This window comes from Ornithorhynchus anatinus, chromosome 7 (genome assembly GCF_004115215.2).
Source record: "Ornithorhynchus anatinus isolate Pmale09 chromosome 7, mOrnAna1.pri.v4, whole genome shotgun sequence".
Classification (NCBI taxonomy): domain Eukaryota; kingdom Metazoa; phylum Chordata; class Mammalia; order Monotremata; family Ornithorhynchidae; genus Ornithorhynchus; species Ornithorhynchus anatinus.
This window is the reverse complement of record NC_041734.1, coordinates 59,665,431-59,689,125: the sequence shown is the minus strand read 5'-3', so window position 1 is coordinate 59,689,125 and position 23,695 is coordinate 59,665,431. Positions and strand designations below refer to the sequence as shown.

The following is a 23,695-nucleotide window of genomic DNA, read 5'->3' as shown; positions in this document are numbered from 1 at the left end:
CCTTTCAGAGACTCAGCTCAAAGAGAGCCTCTTTCTTGGTTGCAGTAATCTAAGTGGTAATCTATATGGTATTTGTTAAGCACTTTCTATGTGCCAGGAACTGTACTTAAGCGCTGAGGTGGATACAAGCAGATCGGATTGGACACAGCCCCTGTCCCACGTCGGGTTCACAGCCTCAATCTCCATTTTACAGGTGAGGTAACGGAGGCCCGGAGAGGTGAAGTGACTTGCTCAAAATTCACACAGCAAAGTGGCAGAGCTGGGATTAGAACCCAGGTCCTTCTGACCGCCCCCCCCAACAGGCCCATGCTCTATCCACTACACCACTCTGCTTCTCACTATGCTGTCTGAGATTTTGTTTTAGTGTTCTTAAAATGTTTCCCCTTTCCTCCTTGTTTTTAGTTCCCCAATTCCATCTCACCATATAGCAACTCCATTTCCCTCCTGGCATGGCTGTGTCAGGGTGAGACTAGCTTCAGTAGTAGGAAACTGACTTTATTACAGTGCTTCATTTTTTGTGATCCTGTCTTGATTCATTCATTCAGCCGTATTTATTGAGCGCTTACTGTGTGCAGAGCACTATACTAAACGCTTAGGAAGTACAATTCGGCAACAAATAGAGACGATCCCTACCCCACAACGGTTTCACAGTCTAGAAGAAAATATAGCCTGTAAATGAAGCTGAGGGAACTGTTCAAGGAAACAGACGTGTTTTCAGATACCACAGCTCTGTCACTACTTAATGTTGTATTGTACTTTTCCAAGCGCTTAGTAGAGTCTCTGCAAACAGTAAGTGCTCAGAATGAATAAGTTTGGATAACACTACAGCTTTGTAGATGTTCAGTTTCGTCTGGAACCTAGTACCACACTACTGCCATGCTCTTGTAGACAACTTCTCAAATTCATCTACCTCCGTATCAAACAAAAACTCCTCACCGTTAGCTTTAAACACTTTGCCCCCTCCTACCTCACCTCGCTTCTCTCCTTCTATAACCCAGCCCGCATACTTCGCTCCTCTGGTGCTAACCTTCTCACTGTGCCTCCATCTTGCCTTTCTAGCCACTGACCCCTGGCTCACGTCCCACCTCTGGCCTGGAACGCCCTCCCCGCTCAAATCCACCGAGACAATTCCTCCCCTCCGCTTCAAAGCCTTATGGAAGGCACATCTCCTCCAAGACGCCTTCCCAGCCCCAGCCCCACATTTCCTCACCTCCCACTCCCTTCTGCATCACCTTGACTTGCTCTTTTTGCTCTTCCCCTCACCTCCCAGCCCCACACCACTTATTTACATAGCTGTAATTGTAGTTATTTGCATTGATGTCCCTCTCCCCTCTTCTAAACGGTGAGCTCGTTGTGGGCAGGGATTGTCGCTGTTGTTTTATCGTTCTTTCCCGAGCACTTAGTACAGTGCTTTGCACACAGTAAGTGCTTAATAAATACGATCGAAAGAATGAATGAGTGAATGAGTATATTCTAACTCCTGATTCTAGGTCTTGATTGCACCTTCTAGCATGGATGGAATTGAATAGCCCTGGGTCCAGTGCACATCCCCACTCGATTACTCCTTTACAAAAGGGAATGGATTAAGCAGGGCACCTCCGGCCAATTACAGCTGTGATTTAAGGATACACCCAAACAAAGTCTCAGGCAATGGCGTGCTGGAAAGACCAGCATGGAGCACTGCTAGCAGGAACGAAATGTCACCTCTATAGCAGAAGCCTCAGGGATGCTCCAAACAAAAAATATGACAGTACAACAAAAATCAACTTTCATGCTTAGAGAAGCAGTGTGACTCAGTGGAAAGAGCCCGGGCTTGAGAGTCAGAGGTCATAGGTTCTAATCCCAACTCCACCACTCGTCAGCTGTGTGACTTTGGGCAAGTCACTTAGCTTCTCTGGGCCTCAGTTACCTCATCTGTAAAATTGGGATTAAGACTGTGAGCCCTACTTGGGCAACTTGATTACCATGTATCTACCCCAGGGCTTAGAACAGTGTTTGGCACATAGTAAGCACTTAACAAATGCCATTATAATTATTATTATTATGAATCCCCACCCACAACGAGCTCCCAGTCTAGAGGATGGCAGGCAGACATCAATACAAATTAACAGACATCAGTACAAATAAATAAAATTACAGATATATACATAAGTGCGTTAGGGCTGTGGGGGGAGAGCAAAGGGAGAAAGTCAGGAAGATGCAGAAAGGAGTGGGAGATGAGGAAAAATGGAGCTTAGTCTGGGAAGACCTTTTGGAGGAGATGTTGTGAAGGTGGGACTGACAGGATTTGGTGATGGATTATGTGGGTTGAAATGAGAGAGAGGAGTCAAGGATCACGCCAAGGTTATGGGCTTGTGAGACGGGAAGGATCTACAGTGATGGGAAAGTCCGGGAGAAGACAGGGTTTGGGTAGGAAGATAAGGAGCTCTGTTTTGGACATGTAAAGTTTGAGGTGATGGGAGGACATCCAAGTAGAGATGTCTAGAAGGTGAGCCTGGATAGAGGGTGAGAGAGATCAGGGGAGGAGATGTAGAGTATCCTCTGCGTAGAGATGGTAGTTGAAGCCATGGGATTGAATGAGTTCTCCAAAGGAATGAGTTCTCTTCATGGTGGGGGAGGGGATGAGGGGTGTGTCTGGCCATGCAAGGGAAGAGAAGCCTCTAGGCTCAATAATTCTTTTTATGATATTTGTTGAGCACTTACTGTGTGCCAGGCACCATAAAGCACTGGGGTAGATACAAAATAATCAGGTCGGACACAGTCCCCACATGGGGCTCACAGTCTTAATCTCCATTTTAGAGATGAGGTAACTGAAGCTCAGAGAAGTGAAGTGAGTTGCCCAAGGTCACAGAGCTGACAAGTCACGTTGCCAGAAGCAGAACCCAGGTCCTCTGACTCCCAGGTCCCTGCTCTATCCCTTAAGCCACACAGGAGTGGAGAATGTTTAAAGCCGAGCAGGGGAGCGAAGGGGATGGGTTCACCTCACCACCAGTTGGTGGGGCGTCTCAGGGAGGGAGGACATAGTATTGTACAGCAGAGCGAGTGCCAGGAAAGAAGCTGGGCTTGTAAACTCAAACCTGGTGTGTGGGCGTTCATTTAGAAACTTCAGAAGGGTCGTTCGTGAAAAGTAACAAGGTGTAAGTCAAGAACCGCTAGGACAAATTGAAGACTCCCTGCCCTCCAGGAGCTCAGAAGGTAACAAGATGATAGCATGGTAGCAGAGGATTGTCTGCTAATTCTGTTCTCAACCAAGTAAGTGGCCAAGTCATTAGGGGCAAGAGATGGGGGAGGCAGGAGGACAGGAGGTTTGAGGGATGCTTAACTTCTTTCCTCACGGCCGAGATTTAACTCTCAGGACCAATTACGGCGATGGCAGGCACACAGACCTTTCCCTCCGGGCCACAAAGACTTTAAAGATGGAACTCTGCAGTCTCCTGGTGAAAGCAGTAGCTGCAAAAAATAATTATCCCTATTTTCAGAGAGTGGAGAAACAGAGGAGCGGGGAAGCGGTTAACTTACAGGCTGCAAGATCAGAGGCAGAATCCATCCTTCATACCACGGGCCTCTCCTTTAGGAGCCATTGCTGCTATGCCCTGCCAAGTGCCCGTCTTCTCTGCACTACAGGCTGACTAGAAGCTGGGCAGAAGGTGATGAGGTGGGGCTATCTTTCAAATGAAGAGCGGCAGAGGAGACTGGAGGAAGGTGGAGCTCCTGGGCTTGCTCAATTCCAATCAATCAATCGCTGGTATTTATCTAGTGCTGACTAATAATAACAGCTGGGGTATTTGTGAAGAGCTTATTATGTGCCAGGCATTGCACTAAGCGCTGGGGTGGATATGAGCAAATCAGCACGCAGTCTTAATCCCCATTTTACAGACAGAGGAGGGAACTGAGGCTCAAGAAGTGAAGTGACTTGTCCATGGCCCCTTAGCAGACAGATGGAGGAGCCGGTATTAGAAGCCAGGTCCTTCTGCCTCCCAAATCCGTGCTCTATCCACTAGGCCACACTGCTTTTCTGGGAGCACCGTGTTCTGTGCACTCTACCAAGCACTTGGGAGAGTACAATACAACAGAGTTGGTAGACGGGTTCCCTGCCCACAGTGAGCTTACAATCTAGGGGGAGACAGACATTAAAATCAATTATGGATATGTACATAGGGAGTTGAGGGGGGAGTGAATATCAAATGCTTAAAGGTTACAGTTCATAGGCCAAGCAGAAGGGAGAGGGAGTAGGGGAAATGAGGGGTAGGCCTCTTGGAGGAGATGCTATTTTAATAAGTCTTTGAAATTGGGGAGAGAGGTGGCCTGTCAGATATGAAGAGGGACGAAGTTCCAGGCCAGAGGGTGGACGTAGACAAGAGGCTGGCAGTGAGATAGAGGAGAACACTGCCCAGTGAGTAGGTTGGTATTAGAGGAGTGATGCTTGCGGGATATGGTAGTATGACTACTGATGAATAAGCTGGAAAGTATCTCTCCTTTTTTTTCTTTTTTTATGGTAAGTGTTAAATGCTTACTATGTGCCAGGCATCACCCTAAGCACTGGGATAAATACTAGGTAATTAGGCTGGACACAGCCTATGTCCCACATGGGACTCTGTCTTAATCCCCATTTTACAGATGAGGTAACTGAAGCATGGAGAAGTTAACTGACCTGCCCAAAGTCACACAGCAGACAAGAGGCAGAGCCAGGATTATAACCTCGGTCCTTCTGACTCCCAGGCCTGGGGTCTATCTACTAGACCACATTGCTCCTCTCTCCCTCTCCATTCCTGCAAGGTCAGCGTGGACCCAGCACAGCTTGGCTAAAATCAATCCTGCTTGGGTTTTGCTCAGGTGCTCTCAGCTTCAACCAGACTTCTGCAGTTGTCTGGAAAGACTGTAAACTTGTCCTCTAGACTGTAAATTTGTTGTGAGCAGGGAATGTCTGACAATCATATTTATTGAGCACTTACTGCCTGCAGAGCACTGTATTAAACACTTGGGAGAGTACATTATAACAATATGCAGATACATTCCCTACCCACAATGAATTTACAGTCTGTGGGGGAGACACACATTAATAGGAATTTACACTCACTCCCTCGGTGAACTCATCCGCTCTCACGGCTTTGACTACCATCTCTACGCAGATGACACGCAGATCTACATCTCCGCCCCTGTCCTCTCCCCCTCCCTTCAGGCTCGCATCTCCTCCCGCCTCCGGGACGTCTCCACCTGGATGTCGGCCCGCCACCTAAAACTCAACATGAGCAAGACTGAGCTCCTCATCTTCCCTCCCAAGCCCGGTCCGCTCCCAGACTTCTCCGTCACCGTGGATGGCACGACCATCCTTCCCGTCCCGCAGGCCCGCAATCTCGGTGTCATCCTTGACTCGTCCCTCTCGTTCACCCCACACATCCTATCCGTTACCGAGACCTGCCGGTTTCACCTCTACAATATCGCCAAGATCCGCCCTTTCCTCTCCACCCAAACGGCTACCTTACTATTACGGGCTCTCGTTATATCCCGGCTAGACTACTGTGTCAGCCTTCTCTCTGACCTCCCTTCCTCCTCTCTCGCCCCGCTCCGGTCTATTCTTCACTCCGCTGCCCGGCTCATCTTCCCGCAGAAACGCTCTGGGCATGTCACTCCCCTTCTTAAACAACTCCAGTGGTTGCCTATCGACCTCCGCTCCAAACAAAAACTCCTCACTCTAGGCTTCGAGGCTCTCCATCACCTTGCCCCTTCCTACCTCTCCTCCCTTCTCTCTTTCTACCGCCCACCCCGCACGCTCCGCTCCTCTGCCGCCCACCTCCTCGCCGTCCCTCGGTCTCGCCTATCCCGCCGTCGACCCCCGGGTCACGTCCTCCCGCGGTCCTGGAACGCCCTCCCTCCTCACCTCCGCCAAACTGATTCTCTTTCCCTCTTCAAAACCTTACTTAAAAATCACCTCCTCCAAGAGGCGTTCCCAGACTGAGCTCCTCTTCCCCCTCTACTCCCTCTGCCATCCCCCCTTTACCTCTCCGCAGCTAAAGCCTCATTTTCCCCTTTTCCCCCTGCTCCTCCACCTCTCCCTTCCCATCCCCACAGCACCGTACTCGTCCGCTCAACTGTATATATTTTCGTTACCCTATTTATTTTGTTAATGAATTGTACATCGCCTCGATTCTATTTAGTTGCCATTGTTTTTACGAGATGTTCTTCCCCTTGACGCTGTTTAGTGCCATTGTCCTTGTCTGTCCGTCTCCCCCGATTAGACTGTAAGCCCGTCAAACGGCAGGGACTGTCTCTATCTGTTGCCGACTTGTTCATCCCAAGCGCTTAGTACAGTGCTCTGCACATAGTAAGCGCTCAATAAATACTATTGAATGAATGAATAATAGGAATAAATAAAATTACAGATATGCATGCAAGTGCTGTGGGGCTGGAAGGGGATAATAATAATAATGACATTTGTTAAGCACTTACTTTGTGCCAAACATTCTTCTAAAGCACTGGGGGGATACAAGATAATCAGGTTGTTCTATATGGGGCTCACAGTCTCAATCCCCATTTTACAGATGAGGTAACTGAAGGAGGCCCAGAGAAGTTAAGTGACTTGCCCAAAGTCACACGGCTGGCAAGTGGCGGAGCTGGGATTAGAATCCATGACCTCTGACTCCCAAGTTCTTGCTCTTTCCACTGAGCCATGCTGCAAGGGAACAGGTCAAGGCAGCACAGAAGGGAGTGGGAGAAGAGGAAAGGGGAGCTTATTCGGGGAGGGCCTCTTGGAGGAGATGTGCCTTCAATAAGACTTTGAAGGGCGGGAGAACATATCTACCAACTGTTATAATAATGTTGGTATTTGTTAAGCGCTTACTATGTGCAGAGCACTGTTCTAAGTGCTGGAGTGGACACAGGGGAATCAGGTTGTCCCACGTGGGGCTCCCAGTCTTAATCCCCATTTTACAGATGAGGTAACTGAGGCACAAAGAAATTAAGTGACTTGCCCACAGTCACAAGGCTGACAAGTGGCAGAGCTGGGATTCGAACTCATGACCTCTGACTCCAAAGCCCGTGCTCTTTCCACTGAGCCAAGCTGGCATATAGTGATATAGTGTACTCTCTCAAGTGCCTTGTACAGTGCTCTGCACTCAGTAAGGGCTCAATAAATACGATCGATTGACAGAGAGTCGATGCCTGCGCTTCCTTCTGAGGAAACAGTCTCTGGGCCTGCTTCTTTCACAGGGTTTCCCATTCAGAAGGGGCCTATCTGCGAACTGGCCTTGGAGCCAGGTCATGTTGCAAACGATCAAACCCTGGCTCCGCAGAGTACGTCTCTATCTTGGGCCCCCACTGGGATGACAGGCCATGAACACACTCTGACAGAGAGCTATTTTTTCATGGCATTTCTTGAGCACTTACTCTGTGCTAAGCACCTTACTAAGCACTGGGGTAGATACAGGCTAATCAGGTTAGACACAACCCATGTCCTACAAGGAGTCATGGGGACATCACACTTCCCCCCTTCAAAGCCCTACTGAAGGCTCACCTCTTCCAGGAGGCCTTCCCAGACTGAGCTCTCCTTTTCCTCAGCTCCCTCTCCCCTCCCCATCGCCCCGACTCCCTCCCTCTACGCTACCCCCTCCCCCGGACAGCACCTGTATATATATGTGCAAATTTATAATTCTATTTCTTTATATTGATGCTATTGATGCCCGTTCACTTGTTTTGATGCCTGTCTCTCCCCTTCTAGACTGTAAGCCCGTCGTGGGCAGGGATTGTCTCTATTTGTTGCTGAACTGTATTTCCCAAGCACTTAGTACAGTGCTCTGCACACAGTAAGCGCTTAATACGATCGATTGAATAAATACGATTGAACGAATGAATGGGGCTTTCAGTCTTAATCTCCATTTTACAGATGAGGGAACTTCAGTCACGGAGAAGTGAAGTCACTTGTCCGAGGTCACATAGTAGATAAGTGGCGGAGCCGGAATTAGAAGCCAGGTCTTTCTGGATTCCAGGTCCCTGCTCTGTTCACTAGGACAAACTGCTTCTTGTTGATATTTCAGGACAGATAGCTGCACCTCATAGATGATGAAGGTGACTCACCTCAAAATAGCAGGAAGCAGGAGTCAGCCAGGTCAGGAATTCAGAAGAGATCCTTCAAGTGGCTGGGTTGGGCCTTCTGACTCAACAGGTGAATACCAAAATTCCTCAAATGTTCTGTCAGATTTCTGAGGAAAGTGGACCATTCTGACAGCAATGGCAGCTTCTTTTTTCCCTCTTCCCAGTCCTCATGGGGTATATTCACCCATCGCTACAACTCTCCCACACTGACAATACGCATCCATGCCTGACTGTGACGCCCTAAGACTCTGAGACGTGCCAGCTTCTGACTGTTCCAGTTGAGAAGAGGGGAGTTCAGAGCATCCAGAAGAGAGAGGTGGGCAGGAAGTCAGGCACAGGAAATTGGAATACTCTTTCTGACCAAGAAGAAAAATGGCCCACTGGTTAATTCTTCTGTTTTTATGAAACTTCTGGATTTTCAATGTTCTTCCTCAGTCCCATTCCAGTCAACCACACACTCTCTATCCCCTTCTCCCAGAGTTGAATCTAGTTGGCCTAACAACACCTCATCCTTTCCTCAAGATGCTCATCGTAATTGAATACTGGATCCAAGCTTCACACATTGCTCAGTCTAGTTCAAAGAGCAAACCCATAATTTTAGCAATTCTCTTTAATGCCAAGATTCTGCTTTGAGTGTGTGAGTGTCTCCCTTTTCCATGTGTGTCTGGTCAGGAATATTAGCTTATATAGCTCTAGAATCCTCTAGCTGGACTACAGAAATTTTGTTTCTCTCACTACCTCCAGTCAAAGAGCAACCCCATCCGTGATCCTGAACGGGAAAATTTATCTCTGCATTTTCACCCATTTTCCCTTGGGAGAAGGAGTGCACTGCCCCTCTTTTCCAGAGTGCAACCGAAACAATGCTGGGTTTACTTCAGTCTTCCCTTCTCTTCACTGTTAGGAACCCTGGAAGGATGTTCTGGACCCAGGGTGGGGAAAGATGGAGCAATTAACAATGTGTAGCAAAGTTTCCTCTTGCTTGAATCTTTTTGAAGAGGCCTGACAATGGCTTCCATCTTTTATTTTATCTCCAGAAAGTAGAACAGCAGCAAACTTTAGGATAAATTAGCATCACTTTCACCCTCCATCCCATTAAAAAGCCCTTGAAAAAATTCGGATAATCTCAGAAATTCATTTGCCACAGGTGTCCAGAGTAGGTCCAAAGCCACTTCACTCCTGAAACAAAACCATCTATGAAATATAAAAGAAATATGAGGCTAGCAACTGCATTTAGTGTGGGATGGAAATAACACATATATTGAACCTACAAATAGTTTCCTCAAGTACAATTAGAAAAGGGTATCTTTACAAGCAGAGGGGATATAAGGATATGTAAGTGTGGGCAGGGAACATGTCTACTGACTCTGTTATATTGTACTCTACCGAGCGCTTAGGACAGTGCTCTGTACACAGGAACTGCTCAATACATAAAATTGATTGAAAAGTGCTGTCCCAAGCGAGACTCCCCATTTAACGGATGAAATAACTGATCTTCACAGGTGGATCCTAGACCCCACAGAAGAGTCCAGCCACCAGATTGGACTCCCTCTTTCCAGCTCTTAGGAAAGGGAATATTGACAACAGAGTTGCTTCTTCCCTCCTCTTCTTTGGTTTCTTTCAGGTAGGGATGTTGTTCAGGGTGTTGGGAGGGACATTAGCGTGGCCTAGTAAAAAGAGCATGGGACTGGAAGCCAGAGGACCTGGGTTCTAATCCCAGCTCCGCCACTACCTGCTGTACTACCTCGGGCAAGTCACGTAACTTCTCTGAGCCTCAGTTACTTAATCTGTAAAACGGGAATTAAATGTCTATTCTCTCTCTGTTTCAGATCATGAGCCTCCTGTGGGACAAAAACTGGGTCCGACCTGATTATCTTGTATCTACTCTAGCTCTTAGTACAGTGGATGGCACAGAGTAAATGCTTCCTAAGAACCATTCGAACGAAACAAAACAAAAAAAACCCCCAAAACTCTCCTTCAGCGCTTCCCGGACCCCATTGCTCTTAGATCACTCCCACACGAGCCATCCTCTTTCCCTGCATGGATCATCTCCACATACAATGAGGTTCATCCCCTCCTTCCATCGATCCCTTTCCCTGGTAGTTATTTTAGAAACGGTTGCTCAGCATGCTTCCCAGAGTTTCAACACTCCTTTCTCATCTCAGAATTTGTGCCCAGAGGCAATCGAGTCCAAACTGCATTTGCCACTGACCGCTAGGAGACCCTCCCCAACCAGTGGATCTGGCTGTTGTTGCAATCTGCCGTTGTTGCCTCACTCTGTCCTCTGGCCTGGAAAATCGGACTCCTGCTCAACGGGCAAGTCCTTGGCATCAGGCACATGCTCAGCGTCACGTCCGGGTGGCACGTTCACATAATCCTCAGACTCCTCACAGTGCACCTCTTCGGCTTCCGTCTCAGGGTCTTCACTGCCTTCCAGGGCGGGGACATTCACGTAATCCATGCTGTCTGAGTCTGGGGTCACTGATCCTTCCTCTGTCCGTAGGTGGGGGTCCGCAGCAACGTCCTTGGAACCCCCCAAATCCTGTAACTTCCTCCCCTGGCCGTCCCCCTCACCTGCGGGGTCTGGCACGTTGACGTAGTCCTCGGAGGTCTCAGAAGATCCATTTCCGTCCTCGTGTTGGTCAGGATCTTTCAACCTCAGAGACCACCAGGTATTGACATAATCCTCGACATCTCCGGGGTTCCCTTCGCCCTCCCCTACCTGCCGACTCAAGGACGTGGCTTCCGGAGAGCCGGGCTGATTGGGTGGTGACGAGGAGCTCGCCCCAGCTGGGATCTCAGCTCCATCTCCTGCAGCTGGGACATTAACGTAATCTCTCGAGTCCCCCGAGGAAAGGCTCGTGCTCTCCGCCGAGGTCTGGCTGTTGACGTCGTCATAGTCATCGACAACAATGGGGAGGGTGTTTTCATAGTCGCTGGGGGCTGGGACATTGTCATAGGTGCTGATCTCGCCTCCTCCACGGTGGATCCAGGCTCTGTGGAGGTGGAGAGGCCTGCCCAGTCCTGGGAGCTGTAGTTTGGGAGGGAAAAAGGTCAGATCTGGATTGGAACTGAGGAGATTCCAGATTAAGAAGCTCGCTCGAGGTCAAACGGCAGGCAAGTGGAGGAGCCCAGGCCAGTGCTCTGTCCACTAGTCAGAAGACCTGGGTCCCCAGCCCTCTCATTTACCAGTTGTATGACCTTGACCAAGTCACCTATTTCTCTGTGCCTCAGTTAATAATAATAATAATAATGTTGGTATTTGTTAAGCGCTTACTATGTGCCGAGCACTGTTCTAAGCGCTGGGGTAGACATAGGGGAGTCAGGTTGTCCCACGTGGGGCTCACAGTCTTAATCCCCATTTTACAGATGAGGGAACTGAGGCACAGAGAAGTTAAGTAATAATAATAATAATAATGTTGGTATTTATTAAGCGCTTACTATGTGCCGAGCACTGTTCTAAGCGCTGGGGTAGACACAGGGGAATCAGGTTGTCCCACGTGGGGCTCACAGTCTTCATCCCCATTTTACAGATGAGGTAACTGAGGCACAGAGAAGTTAAGTGACTCGCCCACAGTCACACAGCCGACAAGTGGCAGAGCTGGGATTCGAACTCATGAGCCCTGACTCCAAAGCCCGTGCTCTTTCCACTGAGCCACGCTGCTTCTCCTCAGTTACCTCATCTGCAGAATGGGGATTCAATATCTGTTCTCCCTCCTTCTTAGACTGTGAGCCCCACATGAGACCTGATGATCTTATATCTATCCCAGGGCTTAGCTCAGTGCTCTGCACACAGTAGGCATTTAAGAGAAGCAGCAGGGCCTAGTGGCAAGAGTATGGGTTTGGGAGTCAGAAGATGTGGGTTCTAATCCTGGCTCTGCCGCCTGTCTGCTGAATGACCTTGAATGACTTTACTTCTTTGGACCTAAGTTACCTCATCTGTAAAATGGGGATGAAGACTGTGAGCCCCATGTGGGACAGGGATTGCATCCAAACTGATTACAGTACAGTGCTTTGGCACATAACAAGCACTTAACAAAATTCACAAGTATTATTAAATAGTCCCAAAACTCTACCTGAAATTTATTCCCCTGCATGTATTTACTGCACAGAAGGAGACAAGGGTAAACCACTTCCACATTTTAACCAAGAAAAATCTATGGATACTCTACCAGAACGGTTGCAGATGGAGGTGGGGCATTCTGGGAGAGATGCGTCCATGGTGTCGTTATGGGTCGGAGACGACTCCACAACACAAGGCAAGATGTAATCTATGTTAGTGTCTGTCTCCCCTTCTAGGTTGTAAGATCTTTGAGGGCAGAGATGGTGTCTACTGACCCTATTTTGCTCCCCCAACCGCTTCATACAGTGCTCTGCACAGAGTAAGCACTCAGTAAATACCACCGAATGATTGATTGAGAATAAGAAGAGAAAGAAGCTTGTCATCATCCCTGAAAAGCAGAGCATAGTGAAGATGACCTTCCCCGTTTTACAGGTGGGGAAGTTGAGGCCCAGAGGTATCAAGTGATTTGCCATTTTCATTCAGGAAATCAATGGCCTATCTGGGACTAGCACCTCAGTCTCCTGAGCTCATTATGAGCAAGGAATGTCATCGTTTGTCATTGTATTCTATTTTCTCAAGTACTTAGTGCAGCACTCTGCACACAGTAAGTGCTCAATAAATATGACTGAATGAATTTCCAGCCCGGGATTCCATCCACTCTGCTGCAAACACAATTTCTCCCCAGAGAACCCTCCCTCTGCCAGAACCTTACCGCGTGGCCAGGAACACGACTTTCCGAATTTCCAGAAATAAGACTCTCGGTGCTGAAAACACGGTTATTCCGTGGCGGGTGGTGGCCTGAAAGAGACAGTGGAATGAGATTCATTCAGTTCGGTAGTATTTATCGAGCCCCTACTTGTGTGATGAGAATGGAAGTCTGAAAGACCGAGTGCCACCGGACTGTCATTTCTTGGTTAGTGTTTCGGGGGGAACCTTCATTCATTCAATAGTATTTATTGAGCGCTTACTATGTGCAGAGCACTGTACTAAGCGCTTGGGATGAACAAGTCGGCAACAGATAGAGACAGTCCCTGCCGTTTGACGGGCTTACAGTCTAATCGGGGGAGACGGACGGACAAGAACAATGGCACTAAACAGCGTCAAGGGGAAGAACATCTCGTAAAAACAATGGCAACTAAATAGAATCAAGGCGATGTACAATTCATTAACAAAATAAATAGGGTAACGAAAATATATACAGTTGAGCGGACGGGTACGGTGCTGTGGGGATGGGAAGGGAGAGGTGGAGGAGCAGAGGGAAAAGGGGAAAATGAGGCTTTAGCTGCGGAGAGGTAAAGGGGGGATGGCAGAGGGAGTAGAGGGGGAAGAGGAGCTCAGTCTGGGAACGCCTCTTGGAGGAGGTGATTTTTAAGTAAGGTTTTGAAGAGGGAAAGAGAATCAGTTTGGCGGAGGTGAGGAGGGAGGGCGTTCCAGGACCGCGGGAGGACGTGACCCGGGGGTCGACGGCGGGATAGGCGAGACCGAGGGACGGCGAGGAGGTGGGCGGCAGAGGAGCGGAGCGTGCGGGGTGGGCGGTAGAAAGAGAGAAGGGAGGAGAGGTAGGAAGGGGCAAGGTGATGGAGAGCCTCGAAGCCTAGAGTGAGGAGTTTTTGTTTGGAGCGGAGGTCGATAGGCAACCACTGGAGTTGTTTAAGAAGGGGAGTGACATGCCCAGAGCGTTTCTGCGGGAAGATGAGCCGGGCAGCGGAGTGAAGAATAGACCGGAGCGGGGCGAGAGAGGAGGAAGGGAGGTCAGAGAGAAGGCTGACACAGTAGTCTAGCCGGGATATAACGAGAGCCCGTAATAGTAAGGTAGCCGTTTGGGTGGAGAGGAAAGGGCGGATCTTGGCGATATTGTAGAGGTGAAACCGGCAGGTCTCGGTAACGGATCGGATGTGTGGGGTGAACGAGAGGGACGAGTCAAGGATGACACCGAGATTGCGGGCCTGCGGGACGGGAAGGATGGTCGTGCCATCCACGGTGACGGAGAAGTCTGGGAGCGGACCGGGCTTGGGAGGGAAGATGAGGAGCTCAGTCTTGCTCATGTTGAGTTTTAGGTGGCGGGCCGACATCCAGGTGGAGACGTCCCGGAGGCGGGAGGAGATGCGAGCCTGAAGGGAGGGGGAGAGGACAGGGGCGGAGATGTAGATCTGCGTGTCATCTGCGTAGAGATGGTAGTCAAAGCCGTGAGAGCGGATGAGTTCACCGAGGGAGTGAGTGTAAATGGAGAACAGAAGAGGGCCAAGAACTGACCCTTGAGGAACTCCAACAGTTAAAGGATGGGAGGGGGAGGAGGCTCCAGCGAAGGAGACCGAGAATGACCGGCCAGAGAGGTAAGAGGAGAACCGGGAGAGGACAGAGTCCGTGAAGCCAAGGTGAGATAAGGTATGGAGGAGGAGGGGATGGTCGACGGTGTCAAAGGCAGCAGAGAGGTCAAGGAGGATCAGAATGGAGTAGGAGCCATTGGATTTGGCAAGAAGGAGGTCATGGGTGACCTTAGAGAGCTGTATCAGAGCTCAGCGTTTTGGGGGAAACTGATAACAGAGCTCAACTTCCACCATTGTTCTTGGGGGCTGGATCAGTTGTGAGTAGAACCTGTTCAGACTTGGGCACTCCTGACTTTGCTCAAGCTGAGCCTAAAGGAGAGAGGTTGAGCACATGTATGTAAACTATTCATTATATTAATGCTCCGCTCAGTCAATCAATCCTATTTATTGAGAGTTTACTGTGCGCACAGCACTGTACTAAGCACTTGGGAGAGTACATTATAGCAATACAGCATACAGGTTCCCTGCCCACAACAAGCTTACAGTCTAGAGGGAGAGACAGACATTAATATAAATAAATAAAATGACAGATAGCCCCGTAAGTACTGTGGGGTGGGGATGAATAATGAGAGCAAGTCACAGTAAATATCATCGTTTCATTGATTGAGTCTCAGAGGAGAAGAAATAATGAGTGGGTAAACATGCAGCTCATTTTTCCCACCCTGAGGCCTTGGGACTAATCTGATTCGGCCCAAAATTCCCTCTCAGGACTCAGGGGTTCACCGTAGGAGATTCCCAGTCATGAAAATCTCCCTATCTCCCCGCCACCTCCCCCTCTGGTTATCCTCACAGGATTGGACTTCGGTTCATCTCAATACCCCCAGGACGATCTCAAGCCAGAGGTACAAAGTAAACTCCCCTTCTAGCCAGGAAGTTTCTTAAGGGCAGAGATTCTGTCTACCAGTTCTACTGTACTCTTCCAAGTGCTTAGTACAGTGCTTTACACGGTACTGAGAAAGTACCACTGATTGATTAATTGGTTCATTCATCGTCGTACTTACTGAGCGCTTACTGTGTGCAGAGCACTGTCCTAGGTGCTTGGAAAGTACAATTGAGCAAAAAATAGAAACGATCCCTGCCCACAATGGGCTCACAGTCCAGAAGGGGGGAGACAGGCATCAAAACAAATAAACAGGCATCGATGTAAACAAATAGAATTATAGATATATACATTTATACACAAGTGCTGTGGGGCAGGCGAGCGGGGAAGAGCAAAGGGAGCAAGTTGAGGTGACGTAGAAGGGAGGGGGAGCTGAGGAAAAGGGGACTTAGTCTGGGAAGGCCTCTTGGAGGAGGTGTGCCTTCAGTAGGACTTTGAAGCAGGGAAGAGAGATGGTTTGGTGGATTTGAGGAGGGAGGGGTTTCCAGGCCAGAGGCAGGATGTGGGCCAGGGGTCAGAGGTGAGACTGGTGAGATGGAGGCACGGTGAGAAGGTTAGCACCAGAGGAGCGATTGCTTGATTCCAAGACTCTCTGGGACTGATTCAGACTCCCAAAGGGCTGGGCAGAATGGATTCACGTGGAGAGGAAAAGAATGATGTTCCTGTTGCTCTTGGCGGAGCAATAGAGAGGTCATTGTACCCCAGTGAGAGAGAGAAAAAACAACAACAATGGACCAGTGAGGGGAATAAGGGCAGACTTGGAATGATATGCATTTGTACCAGCATGGCCTAGTAGAAAGAACCCTGTTCTGGAAGTTAGAGGACTTGGGTTCGTTCGTTCATTCATTCATTCATTCATATTTATTGAGCGCTTACTATGTGCAGAGCACTGTACTAAGCGCTTGGAATGAACAAGTCGGCAACAGACAATCCCTGCCCAGTGACGAGCTCAGGTCTAATCCGGGGAGACAGACGGCAGAGCAAAACAGAACTCATCACAGCTCTGGTACCTTTTTAAAATGGTATTTGTTAATCATTTACTTTGTACCAGACACTGTTCTAAGCACTGGGGTAGATATATGATAATCAGGTTGGACACTCGTCTGCTGTGTGACCTTTGGCAGGGTGGCCTAATGGATAGAGCACAGGCCTGGGAGGTAGAAGGACCTGGGTTCTAATCCCGGATCCTCCACTTGTCTGCGGTGTGACCTTGGGCAAGTCACTTCACTTCTCTGGGCCTCAGTTACCTCCTCTGTTAAATGGGGATTAAGACGGTGAACTCCGTGTGGGACAGGGACTATGACCAAACCGATGACTTTGTTTTTACCCAGTGGTTAGAGCAGTGCTTGGCACATGGTAAGCCCTTAACAAATGCCATTATTATTATTGTTATTAATAATAACAATAATAACTTTTCCATGCCTCAGTTACCACATCTATAAAATGGGGATTAAGACTGTGAGCCCCATGTGGGACATGGTCATTGTCCAGCCTGATTAGCTCGTATCTACCCCTGTGCTTAGTACAGTGTCTGGCGCATAGTAAGTGTTTGACAAAGACCGTAAAAAAAACAACCCATTCTCTGCTCTTGCAGGTCCCCAGGGTCTGAGTGTGTGTGTCTGTGTGTGTGTGTCTGGACCCTGGCCCGAATCATCCTAGCCAGGATCCTTAAAGCCAAGAGAAAGAACAGCCCGAGGGATGGTGTCGGGACCCCGTGCCCCAGCCCCAAGATGCTGGAGAGCCACGTACCCCGTCTCTCATTCCTCCGAGGAAGGAGCCCATAGACGTTCTTCGCTCGATGTCTGGATCGGGTCATGGACACCATGGGAAGGACGGTGACGCGAAGGTAGGGCACTTGTTCTGTAAGTTCGGAGGGGGTGGTGAGCGTCACGGAGAGATCGCCGTCCCCGACCCTGAGACCGGGACGGAGACTAACCGGTTTCCCTCCTGGAGGACGAGGCAACGTTAGGTCGGAACCACCGGGTTCCAGGGTCCCGGGGGCGCTCCCGCCAACCCCACCGGCAGGTTTCCCAGACCAGCAGGAGCGGAAGGACTCTGGGGAGAAAGGGGCTGGGGTCGGGTGGGTTTTCTGGACATTTTGACCACGGAGGACGGAGGCCCAACTCACGTTTTTTCCGCCTGTTCCAGATCCACAGGGTGCAAAGAACGGCTATGACCAGGAGGAAGGCCAGCAACCCAGCAACTATTGAGTACAGGATGCTGGTCTGGTCTTTAAACCTGAGAGGAGAAACAGTGCCCCCCCTACAAACCCCCCAAAAAACTGAATCAGTCATTCACTGGTATTTATTGAGTGCTTACTGTGTGCAGAGCTCTGTACTAAAGGCTTGAGAAAATATGATACAACAGACATGGGAGATGAGATCCCAGTCAAACTTTTCCATCCCTCATGGAGAGCCTCTCCAGTGTGTCACCAGATCTTCAAGTTAGGGGGATGACCTCAAGAATAATTAGCCCATTATGGGCAGGGAAAGTGTCTGTTAATTCTGTTGTACTTTTCCAAGTGCTTAGTCCAACACTCTGCTTATAGTAAGCACTCAATAAATACCACTGATTGGCAATAATGATAATAATAATAGAAACTGTAGTATTTGTTAGTTGCTTACAATGGATCAAGCACTTTACTAAGCGCTGGGGTATATACTAAATGATCAGGTCAGACACAGTCCATGTCCCAGATGAGACTCACAGGCTAAGGAGAAGGGAGAACAATTCCATTTATTTATATTAATACCTGTTTTACTTGTTCTGATGTCTATCTATCTATCTATCTATCTATCTATCTATCTATCTATCTATCTATCTATCTCTCTCTCTCTCTCTCTCTATCTACCTATCTAATTCTATTTATTTTTACTGATGCTTTTGATGCCTGTTTACTGTTTTGATATCTGTCTCCCCCCTTCTAGACTGTGAGCCTGTTATGGGCAGGGTTGGTCTCTCTCTGTCGATGAACTGTACTTTCCAAGTGCTTAGTACAGCGCTCTGCACACAGTAAGTGCTCAATAAATAGGATTGAATGAATGAATGAATGAACAGGAATTGAATCCCCATTTTATAGTTGAGGAAACTGAAGTACTGAGCGGTTAAGTGATTTGGGAAAGGTCAAGCGAGTGACATTTGTCGGTCCTTCCATTCACTCCCCTGCTCCCAAGCAGGACTGCAAATCTATCCCTCTCTACATATAGCCACCTCCCCTTTTAAAAAAGACCGTGAGAAGCAGCATGGCCTAACGGATAGAACATAGGCCTGGGAATCAGAAGGACCTGGGTTCTAATCCCGGCTCCACTACCTGTCTGTCGCGTGACCTCGGACAAGTCACTTCACTTCTCTGGGTCTCCGTTATCTCATCTGTAAAATGGGAATTGACTGTGAGCTCCATGTGAGACATAGACTGTGTCCTATCCTGATTATCTTGTATCTGCCCTATCGCTTAGAACAGCGCCTGGCACATAGTAAGCGCTTAACAAATACCATTAAAAAAAATGCAGTCATCCATTGAGGAGCAGTGTGGCCTGGTGGAACGATCACAGGCCTGGGAGTCAAAGGACCTGGGTTCTAATCCCACCTCTGCCTGTTGCCTGTGGTGTAACCTTGGTCAAGTCACATAGCTTCCACGTGCCTCTGTTTCCTCATCTGTAAAATGGGAATTCAATGTCTCTCCTCTTACTTAGATCAAGTAGGACCGGGGGTGTTTCCGACCTGATTAACGCGTATCTACCCCGGTGCTACCTGATTAGCTTGTATCTACCCTAGCACTTAGTACAGTGCCTGGCACGTAGTAAGCACTTAATAAATACCATTAAAAAATTTAGTAATGATAATAATAGTACCCGTTAAGCTCTTACTATGTGCCAAGCACTGTTCTAAGCGCTGCGGTAGATACAAGTTAACCAGGTTGGACAGTACAGTGCTAGATACATAGGAAGTTCTTAACAAATTTATCATCATCATTGTTATTATGATCATGGATTATATTACGATTATGGAGTATGACAATAAACCATCATCCCTAAGCAGATGACCCCAAGCACATAGGACGCAGGCAGGATTCATCGAGGGCAGCGATCCAGGGTTAATTTCTCCAAGAGCCGACCCAGGGCTAATTCCTGGTCTAGTGGCAAGAGATGGACTTGGGAGTCAGAGGACATGGGTTCTAATCCCGGCCCCACTACTCGTCTGCTGTGTGACCTTGGGCAAGTCACTTAACTTCTCTCTGCCTCAGTTCCCTCATCTGTAAAATGGGAATTAAGACTGTGATCCCTATGTGGACAGGGACTGTGTCCAACCTGATTACCTTGTGTCTATCCCAGTGCTTAGAACAGTGATTGGTCCATAGTAAGCGCTTAACAAATACCATTATGATTATTATTATTGTTATTATCTGTGGGGGGATAAATAAGTGGGCATGGGATCATCACATTCCAAACTCACCCATCTCTGTTCTTGCTGGTGAGAGTCACAGTGCCAAAACTGAGGTTCGGAGTTACCCTCTGGCTTGTGGGTGGAGTGCTCTTCATCGCCGAGCGCTCAACTGATGGAGGGAGCCGATTGACCTGCCGTCGTTCTGTGTCCGGTCCGTCCTCTGTGCAGGGAGACGTGGTAGCCGGAAACTTAACAGGGCTGCACCGCATCATAGACTCTCTTCCCAATAAGGAAGTCGCTTAACCTGTGGTTTCCTCCCTCGGTTTTCCCCAGATACTTTGGATTTGGATCACAACCGTTCCCCCTGAGTTTGCCCCTGGGCGTCCTGAACCAAGGAGCGGTGCATCCTCGGGAATCGGACCATCTTCATCCTCCTACTTTCCTACCCTCTTCCTCCTCCCTTCCGCATCATCTGTGCCCTATAAGTCTACCCCCTAGCACTTTGATCAATCAATCAATCAATTATAATAATAATAATAATGATGCATTTGTTAAGCACTTACTACATGCCAGGCACTGTACTAAGCGCTGGAGTGGATACAAACAAATCGGACTGTCCCATGTGGGGCTCCCAGTCTCGATCCCCGTTTTACAGATGAGGTAGCTGAGGCGCAGAGAAGTAAAGTGATTTGCCCAAGGTCACAGAGCCGACAAGTGGCGGAGCCAGGATTAGACCCACGATTAGAGAAGCAGCGTGGCTCAGTGGAAGGAGCCCGGGCTTTGGAGTCAGAGGTCATAGGTTCGAATCCCGGCTCTGCTACTTGTCAGCTGTGTGACTGTGGGCAAGTCACTTAACTTCTCCGTGCCTCAGTTACCTCATCTATAAAATGGGGATTAAGACTGTGAGCCCCACGTGGGACAACCTGATTCCCCTGTGTCTACCCCAGCGCTTAGAACAGTGCTCTGCACATAGTAAGCACTTAACAAATACCAACATTATTATTATTATTATTATCTCTGACTCCCAGGCCTCTGCTCTGCAGTGTGGTCTAGTGACTACAGAATGAGCTTCAGGAAATCAGAAGTACCTGGGTTCTAATCCCCGCTCTGCCATTTGCCTGCTCTGTGACCTTGGGCAAGTCAGTTAACTTCTCTGTGCCTTAGTTACCTCATCTGTAAAATGGCGATTAAGACGGTGAGCCCTATGTGGGACAAACTAATTACCTTGTATCTACCCCAGTGCTTAGAACGGTGCTTATCTTTTTTCATTTAGACCGTGAGCCCGTTACTGGGCAGGGATTGTCTCTATCTGTTGCCGAATTGTCCATTCCAAGCACTTAGTACAGTGCTCTGCACATAGTAAGCGCTCGATAAATACTATTGAATGAATATGGACTGTGTCCAACCTGATTAGTTTGTATCTATCCCAGCACTTAGTACAGTTCCTGGCACATAAGGGGTGCTTAACAAATGCCATTTTAAGAAAGTGGTATTTATTGAACACTTATTGAGCAGAGAGAACTGGACTAAGTGCTTGGGAGATGAGAATTCAACAGAGTAGGTACATACATTCCCTGCCCACAGTAAGTTTACAGTCTTGAGAGGGAGAAAGACATTAATATAAAAAAATAATTTGTGTATATGTGCATAAGTTCTTTGGAGCTGAGGGAGGGGTGAATATCAAATGCCCAAAGGGTACGGATCCTAACGCATAGACGACACAGAAGGGGGAGGAAGTCGGGGAAAAAGAAGGCTTAATTGGGAAAGGCCTCTCGGAGGAGATGTGACTTAATAAGGCATCGGAAATGGGGAGAGCGGCGGTCTGTGTATATGGAGGGCGAGGGACTTCCAGGCCAGAGGGAGGGTGTGGTTAAGGGGTTGGCAGAATTAGATGAGATCGGAGCACAGTGAGCAAGCTGGCACTAGAGGAGTGAAACGTATAGGCTGGGCTGTAGTAGGAGATCAGTGAGGTAAAGTAGAAGGGGACAAGCTAATTGAGTGTGTTAAAGCCTATGCTAAGGAGGTTCTGATGGAAGGGAAGGGATGGACAACCAGAGGAGGTTCCTGAGGAGTGGGGAGATGTGGACTGAATTTTAAAAAAAAAATAATAATAACCCTAGCAGCAGAGTGAAGTATGACCTGGAGTGGGAAGAGCCAGGAGTCAGGAAGGTTAGTAAGGAGACAAAAAATAATGATAATAATGTTGGCATTTGTTAAGTGCTTACTATGTGCAGAGCACTATTCTAAGTGCTGGGGGAGATACAGGGTCATCAGGTTGTCCCACGTGAGGCCTGGATCAACATAGTAGCCCTTTGGATGGAAAGGAAAGGGAAGATTTTAGCAATGTTGTAAAGATTTCAACAGGATCTGGGGGACAGATTGAACATGTGGGTTGTATGAGAGAGATGAGACTAGGATAACATCGAGGTTATGGGCTTGTGAGATAGGGAGGCTAATGTTTACAGTGATGGGAAAGTCAGTGGAGGACAGGGTTTGGGTGGGAAGATGTGGAGTTCTGTTTTATATGTATTTAGTTTGAGGTGGCACTGGGAGAAGCAGGTAGAGGGGTCCCGAAGGCAGGACGAGATGGGAGGCTGCAGAGAAGGAAAGAGGTCAGGGCCGGAGAGTTAAATTTGGAAATCATGTGGGAAAAGATGGTAGTGGAAGTCACCGGCACAAATTTGAGTTCTCCAAGGGAATGGATGTACCCTACCCACACCCTCACAGCACTTTAGTCCATACCCTTATACGTTGTTCTTTCCTCTATCGGAAATTTTAATATTTGTCTTCCCCACTGCATTATAAACTCCTGGAGGGCAGGGAATATGTCTATCCACCCTATTATAATCTCCCAAGTGTTCATTCAGTTCAGTGCTTCGCACACAGGAAGGACGTAATAATAATCATTGTGATATTTGTTAAGTGCTTACTATGTGCCAGGCACTGTACTAAGCACTGGGGTGGATACAAGCAAATGGGGTTGGAAACAGTCCCTGTCCCACGTGGGGCTCACAGTCTCAATCCCCATTTTCCAGATGAGTTAACTGAGGCCCAGAGAAGCGAAGTGACGCCCCAGGTCACGCAGCAGAGAAGTGGCAGAGCCGGGATTAAAACCCATGACCTTCCGACTCCCAGTCCCGTGCTCTATCCTCCATGCTGTGTTGCACTTGATAAATTCCTTTGCTAGATTGATCCTGACCAGACTAGCTGTTGTCCTTCTTCTGACCTTGCCAGATGTTGGTTGGCTGGTCTCGGTCTCCTCCGGGCTCACTGGCCCACTGTTCCCAGAACAGAGGTGACTCGTCTTCCCCATCTCCAGGAGTCTGGGGTCTTGTGGAGCTAAGATGGTAAGCTTGTGTGGGTAGGGAATGTGTCTGTTTATTATTGTACTGTACTCTCCCAAACGCTTAATACAGTGCTCCGCACACAGTAAGTGCTCAATAAATACCATCATCATTATTATTATTTTATTATTCTCCGTGCCTCAGTTATCTCATCTTTAAAATGGGGATTAAGAGTGTGAGCCCCACGTGGGACAACCTGATTACTTTGTACACTCAGTACAGTGCTCTGCACACAGTAAGCGCTCAATAAATGATTGAATGAATGAATGAATACCCCAGTGCTTAGATCAGTTCTTAGCATGTGGTAAGCGCTTCACAAATACCATTATTATTATTATTATTGATAAATATGATTGAGTGATGATTGATCTCAGGGTCACTGCTGATGGAACTGAACTCTCGGGGGCGCTCCCAACCTAACTGGCCCAAGGGGTAGCCCATAACTGGTCCACCTTGAGGACAACGGGGAGGAAATAGCCAGCCGACTGTCCTACTGTCTGTCTTCTTCAGGTTCTCAAGGGGCACACGTAATAATGAAAGCAGATTTGCATCATACGCAGTTCTTAAAATGAGGCCCTGGGACCTATTTTTAGTCATTTAGTATCAAATGCAC

General features: G+C 48.3%; 2 protein-coding genes across 2 annotated transcripts in view; both read right to left on the bottom strand.

The window, feature by feature from the left end:
* The window catches only part of ZC3H11A (zinc finger CCCH-type containing 11A), a 50,179-nt gene extending 40,356 nt beyond the window's left edge, over nt 1-9,823 (bottom strand). The window contains exon 1 of the mRNA XM_039912584.1: nt 8,071-9,823. The gene's annotated coding sequence lies outside the window, so the exon portion shown is untranslated. The remainder of the gene's footprint in view (nt 1-8,070) is intronic.
* A 160-nt stretch (nt 9,824-9,983) lies between these two features.
* On the bottom strand, nt 9,984-20,312 carry LAX1 (lymphocyte transmembrane adaptor 1). The gene is made up of 5 exons (XM_039912471.1): nt 19,808-20,312; nt 17,484-17,617; nt 17,105-17,215; nt 12,861-12,946; nt 9,984-11,116 (listed from the first exon to the last, which is right to left on the bottom strand). The coding sequence occupies exons 1-5, from the start codon at nt 20,008-20,010 to the stop codon at nt 10,358-10,360; spliced, it is 1,293 nt and encodes a 430-aa protein (XP_039768405.1). The 5' UTR covers nt 20,011-20,312; the 3' UTR covers nt 9,984-10,357.
* Between the last annotated feature and the right edge of the window lie 3,383 nt (nt 20,313-23,695).

Coding starts and splice junctions, on each gene's coding strand:
- LAX1 (XM_039912471.1), bottom strand. CDS start 20,010: ATGATGCGGTGCAGCCCTGTTAAGTTTCCGGCTACCACGTCTCCCTGC. Junction 17,216..17,483: donor CTGGAACAGGCGGAAAAAAC/GTGAGTTGGGCC, acceptor CCGAACTTACAG/AACAAGTGCCCTACCTTCGC. Junction 11,117..12,860: donor GTCGTGTTCCTGGCCACGCG/GTAAGGTTCTGG, acceptor CCCAAACTACAG/CTCCCAGGACTGGGCAGGCC.